The sequence below is a fragment of the Poecilia reticulata genome, linkage group LG16 (genome assembly GCF_000633615.1).
Source record: "Poecilia reticulata strain Guanapo linkage group LG16, Guppy_female_1.0+MT, whole genome shotgun sequence".
In the NCBI taxonomy this organism is placed as follows: domain Eukaryota; kingdom Metazoa; phylum Chordata; class Actinopteri; order Cyprinodontiformes; family Poeciliidae; genus Poecilia; species Poecilia reticulata.
In genome coordinates, this window is record NC_024346.1 from 28,647,744 (window position 1) to 28,653,743 (window position 6,000).

The 6,000-nt window shown below is 36.7% G+C and overlaps 1 protein-coding gene across 1 annotated transcript in view; it reads right to left on the minus strand.

Moving 5' to 3' along the window:
- Window positions 1-4,853, minus strand: part of LOC103478209 (uncharacterized) — a 25,653-nt gene extending 20,800 nt beyond the window's left edge. Inside the window, exons 1-5 of the mRNA XM_008431809.2 lie at window positions 4,732-4,853; window positions 3,248-3,398; window positions 2,329-2,400; window positions 2,169-2,245; window positions 1,583-1,683 (exon numbers count right to left, since the gene is read on the minus strand). Of these exons, the coding sequence (XP_008430031.1) occupies window positions 1,583-1,683; window positions 2,169-2,245; window positions 2,329-2,400; window positions 3,248-3,398; window positions 4,732-4,791 (461 nt within the window). The 5' untranslated portion in view covers window positions 4,792-4,853. The remainder of the gene's footprint in view (window positions 1-1,582; window positions 1,684-2,168; window positions 2,246-2,328; window positions 2,401-3,247; window positions 3,399-4,731) is intronic.
- Window positions 4,854-6,000: the final 1,147 nt, after the last annotated feature.

Consider the following 6,000-nt stretch of genomic DNA (forward strand, 5'->3'; position numbering starts at 1 on the left):
ATCCCTCTGCGTTTAATATTTGATCATAAACTGAAAACGGCGGCATGCCATGCTTTGAGCCTCAGAGGAACAAAGCGTCAGAGTTTCCTCTGTCATCTCGACATGAGCTGCTGCTCCACACATTAACTCTCTGGAACTGGTTGTGTCTTCCTGAAGGTCTCCCGCATTACGACTGAGGTTTATTCTGCTCTTGAAGAATCTCGCAGTTCCCTCAGAAAGTTTTTTTTCTGATCTTTCAGACCTCAACTTGACCTCCTGGTAAGGAAGCTGATATGAAAAGATGTCCAACTTTAAACTGTGAGCAACATAAAGTCACTGAGCCTTCAAATTGTCAGTTTTGCACAAAAACTGAACCAAAAGTTTCTAAAAAAAAAAAAAAGATAAAATGATTACATATTATTACAACTCCAAACCAGGGACATTTAACACTACATAACGTTCTCAAAACAAGTTAGAAACTAAAAAAGGAAGTGTATTCCATAATAAAATATCTTTATGATTTTTTTCAAGGATTAAGGATTAAACAAACTAAGAAAAAATGAAAGCAGTTTGAAATTATTCTGTATCTTCACATATCAATTTAAAATCTATTTACGGAAATGTGACAAGCTGTTTGCCCCACAAGAATTTCAATGTAAAAAATAAACAGTCAATAAAAAAAATATTTTTAGTTAATCTTGTTTATTAATGGGGAAAAAAGACATTCAAGCAAACTGAAATCTGTGTTTAGCAAAAAATGGCTTCCTAGATACCTGCTTGTGTCGGCTCTTAAGCGTAACAACATTGTTTAAACTGGAGCTGATTCATTTGGATCACTCTGGGGGATTTCTGGTCAATTCTTCTTTGCTAAATTGCATTAATTCAGCCACATACAAGGGTTTTCACACACAAAGACATGTTTAAGGCCAAGCTGCAGCATTTCAATTTCATTTCAATCAAATCTTAAAACCAGACTTTGACAAGGACACTAGTAAACCTTCATTTTTTTCCTGAGCCATTCAGACGGGGTCTTTGCTTGTACTGCTTAAGCATTCGTGATCCCATAAATTACTGCAACTTGTCCACTTTGGCCTCGTCAGTTAACAGAATATTTTCCTAAAGTCTTGGGGATCATCACGATGCTTTTGCAAGATGAGTTCTTTTTCAGTCACCAGTGGTTTTAGCTTTGGACCTCTCCACTGATGCCAACTGTGTTGCTTGATCATGAACACCGACCTTAAGTGATGCCAGTGTTACCTACAGTTCTTCAGTTGTTTTGTGACCTTGTAGATGAGTTGTCAATGCCTTTATGGAGTAATATTAGTAGGCTGGCCACTCCTGGGAAAATTCACCACTAAGGCGTGGTTTTTTTCCCCCTCTCATTTGTGGCTTTTTCCATCTCTCGCCCAGTGGTTATTGGGGGAGACATTTTGACATTAAAATTAGTTTTATTATCTGAAATATTTATTTATCCAACAGGAACAACCATTTATGTCCCACCTGGCCCAAACGGTCCAATTTAGATTAAATCAAACTGAAATGTTCCTGAGAACATTCCGACTCCACCTAGGGAACCATTGGCAACTGGACGTAACATACTCACCGTCCAGTTGTGGACGCCCCCCAGACTTTCTCCGTCCCGGTCGTTTCGTTCTGCATGAGCCGCTTGCTGAACCCCAGTCCCATCCTGTCATATGTACAAACCTGATGGAACAAACAAACAGGACCAGCCCTGAAAGTTTTGCTTGGTTTTAATGTACAAGACACTCCCAACAGCAATCTTCCTTAACAACCAAGATGCTCTGTAATGATCTTGACACAGTGGCCAGTGCTGCTCTGCGTCTCACTGCTGTTCTACTTTAGTTGTTTCTGTGTAACTACACTCCTCCCAACAAGCCAGTGACCTAATTTGGGTCACAGTTTCAGACAAACAACATGGGGCAGGCTGTCAGCCTGAGCGCTGCCGAGCTGAGTGTTGCAGAGCAAAAAGGAACAGACAGAGCGACTGCGAGGAACGTCTCTGCATGACCCTGACAGCAGCAAACAACATGGCCACAAGAGCAAAGAGATCACTATTTGGCTCAGTGCTAGCTTCTACTCTGTGAACCCTTTCTTTCCTGAGTGTTGTGTATAATTTACTTGTTTTGTTTTTTTTATTTTCATACATCGTAAACATGACAATTTGTCACCTTTGTCAGGGAGGAAAGTTTCTCCTGCACATGGACCCAGACGTCTGAGGACATTCCTGTTGGTGCATCCAGTATAACTAATAGAAACAAGACTAGTTAGCGTTTGGTTAAACTAAGCAATCAATCAACACAGAGAATGATATATGAGACAATTTATTACTGGCTGGTTTTCCTCGTCCTTTGCACAAAAGATGTAACTTTTGACCCAAACCGACATCAACCATCTGCCCGTCTGGAAGTACAAAGCAAAATAAATCAAACGTTATTAGGCTTTACTGATAATAATAATTTTCATCTCAAGAATTTAATAAACCTGCACAGCCAGAGAAACACTGGTAGAGACTCCTTAAAACAAAAACGTGCTTTATAGTGCAGAATATTACGATAAGCATCTTTTAAGTGTGGCTACAAGCTAAAATGTCTAAGCTTACCATTAGCAACTTGAATTTCAGGATGAAGGTAATTTTTCAAGATGGCCACCATTTATGAACCTTTTAAACCACTTAAGGCAATAAAATGTTACATATTTTGTTGACTTGCATGAACTTTATGTACAATTATTTGTTTTGTCCTTGGTCATCCTATTCATCTGAAGACAAACATGAAACTTTTTGCAAGTCCCACACCAGTCATCTTTCAGTGGGTGTATTTGTATTATTATGAAAATGGTCTCAAAATGGCAATATTATTGTTTATCGCAATAATTTGTAGAACAGTTTATCATCCAGCAAAATTTGTAATCATTACAGACCTAATTTCTATGGTTCAGAATATGAACCATAGAAATGGTTCATATTTCTATGGTTCATAGAATATGATTTGACACCAAACCCATTCGTCTGATTGGCAATTTGAGTGCAAAAATTAGATTTTCCTTGAGAGCCATGGCGGACACTTTGAGAATCGGCCGCCATCTTTAATTTTTTGAGTGGCTGACACTTTTTTTTAATTAAATGCAAGCCCCTAGGAACATCTGTATCAAATTAGATTCTTGTATCCGCATGAAATATTCAATTATCTCCTGCACTATTAATATGAATTCGGAAACAGAATCGGTGCGTTTTTCAGACTCTGTATACCTTTTGGCAGGAGCATCTGTCCTTCTCTTTGCAGAGATGCATAGTTGAGGAAGGGAGGAACGATCACGATCAGCAGTAAGCACTTCCCGAAGTTGATGAGGATGGAGCTGTAGGACCGCCTGGCTGAGGCGTCAGCTGGCCGCTCCGCTCTCTGTTCCCGACCACAAAATGATGGAAACAGAGGAGAAGACAAGATTGGGAGAAGACAGTGTTTCAGAAATCACAAAATGTGATTTTAAGAATCTGGAGAATAAAAATTCACTTTTCTCAATCTACAGTGGTCCTGATGCCAAAAAGTTCATGAAAAGGCTCCTTTTGAATAATTTCTCCAAAAGAAAAGATTCCTCTTGCCTTCTTGTTAACCTAGTAGGCGAATAGTGCAAACAAAAAACTTAAAAACATATTTTATTTTAGCATTCTAATCTTAAAGGTAGCCAGTTGGCACATCTTCACAGTGCTTAAAAATATTACTTACTTTTAAAGACTAGCATGTCAAACTCACCCTAATGTCACAGCCACAATGTCTAATAAATTATTCAAAACAGCTATAAATGTATAATTTTTACTTTTAGTGACCAAGCGCACAATTTGTTTGTTGAAAACTTTTGTAACATGCTTTCTGGGACTAGTTAGAAGTATAAATGGAGACCACTGAACAGTGATTAAATAAAAAAACAAAAAATAAACAGAGGGAAATATTGAACCTCATCGTGGGAACAGAATAGACTTTTAGAACAACTTTTCTTAAGAATGGAAAAAATGCTACATGTTATCTCTAATTTTCACAAATATCAACATTGCATAGAAGAAAATGGATCCATCCTTGTTTTTCTTTATTTAAAATAATGGGAACAAAATGGCAGTTCTGTAGTAGCCTTTAAGTTGTCTTTGTTAAAACACTGAAGTGTGATTTAAATGGAATGAGGACAAGTATGGCTGGGTTGTAAAGGTTGCAGACCAGTATACTAAATGCACAAGTCATCATGTAATTATCCTAAGCTGTAGTTAGGATCGTCAGATCCTTTCCGTGTTCCTCATCTCTCTATTAGCAGCTATGTCACAAAGGTTCTACTGCTGGCTGACAACTAACTCTTGCTGAGCAACTGGAAATTTAATTTTGTGAAAACAGGCTATTCTTCGTCTCTGGTGAACTGACAAAACGATTAAAAGATTTATTCACACTTTTCCATCCGCCTGTGTCGCACAACTACGTCGTTATGTTTACCATGACATTTATTCTCCTCTCTCTGTCTCTCTTCCGCTCTACAAACAAAAATAAACATTCACAAAAAGAATAAACAAGAAAATATCAAGAAACTTTGTGGGATAGATATATTATAACAATGTTTGAATGTGTTAACATTTTGGCTCCTGAAAGCAACGAGCCAATGAAAACTGACTGGTCAGTGTACTGGCTGAACGCATGACAGTCCAGTCAGTGGACTGAACAGTCATGCGCTACATGACCGCTAACAATGCGTTACCTTTTTATTCGCGTTGACGGAGTCACTGCTCGCTGCCTGATGTTCTGGTTTCCGACGCATTTTGAAAAAAACTTCGGAAAAAGTCTATGCAACATCAAGAATGAATGAAACCCAATGACTTCCTGAAGAAACTACGGGGGCCGGCGAGGGACAATCTTTATGCCAAACAACTAAACAAGTTACATTAACTCATAACACCATAATAATAATAATAATAATAATAATAATAATAATAATAATAATAATAATAATAATAATAATAATAATAATAATAATAATAATAATAATAATAATAATAATACATTACTACTACTACAAATACTACTACTACTATTATTATTATTATTAGTAGTAGTAGTAGTAGTAGTAGTAGTAGTAGTAGTAGTAGTAGTAGTAGTAGTATGTATTGATATAAATTATCATACAATAAAAACATTTATTTTATTCCATTTTCCAGGCAAGTTTACCCTACCCAGCAGCAGTACCTTTACTGGCCTGCAGGAGTCATTGTATCCCACGAATCCACTCTTGAATTTGCCTCACTGAATTTGTGTCCCGCATACACCAGCATCAAAGGCAAAAGGATTAATCACCATTGTTTTGTTCTCTTCTTTTCTTTTCCAAAGAGTTTTTAATCCAAATAAAAAATAAAGGTTGATAAAATAAACAAATAAAATGTGCAAATACAGTGTTATCATACAACAAAATAGGTTAGATTAGTCTTAAACAGAGCTTGTTTACTGTCTGTCGGTTTTGCTCTTCTGAGAGCTTTACAAGCAATCAAGCCCTCAACAAATATAATAACCTGCTGATTGTGAGCAGGACAGCTGGGTTCACATTAAGTAACTATGCAAATACATCTCTTTTTTTTCTCGCAGTCATGTACAGTCATATGGTAAGACACTGAAAAATGTGTTTTTATTGATGCAAATCAGGGAATATGTAAATAATTTTTGAACCCAAAAAGATCAGATCCAGAAAACTATTGCAAAAAAAATCCTGTTTGCAGTTCACAGTCATGTTTCATAATTGAGCATGAATCGTTTGCAAGTGGGAACAAATTGTTAGTCATTAGATGTGCTACATCAACAGACACATACCTCAAAAGACTAGTAACTAGACTAAATGTGATTTTATAGTGCACTTACCTTTGGAGGCTAAATACTGTGCACATCACTTTTCTGACTTTTAGTTAAATAAATACATTTAAAAAACATATTTTTTCTTTATGCTTCACAATAATGACATAACATCTTACTAAAACACATT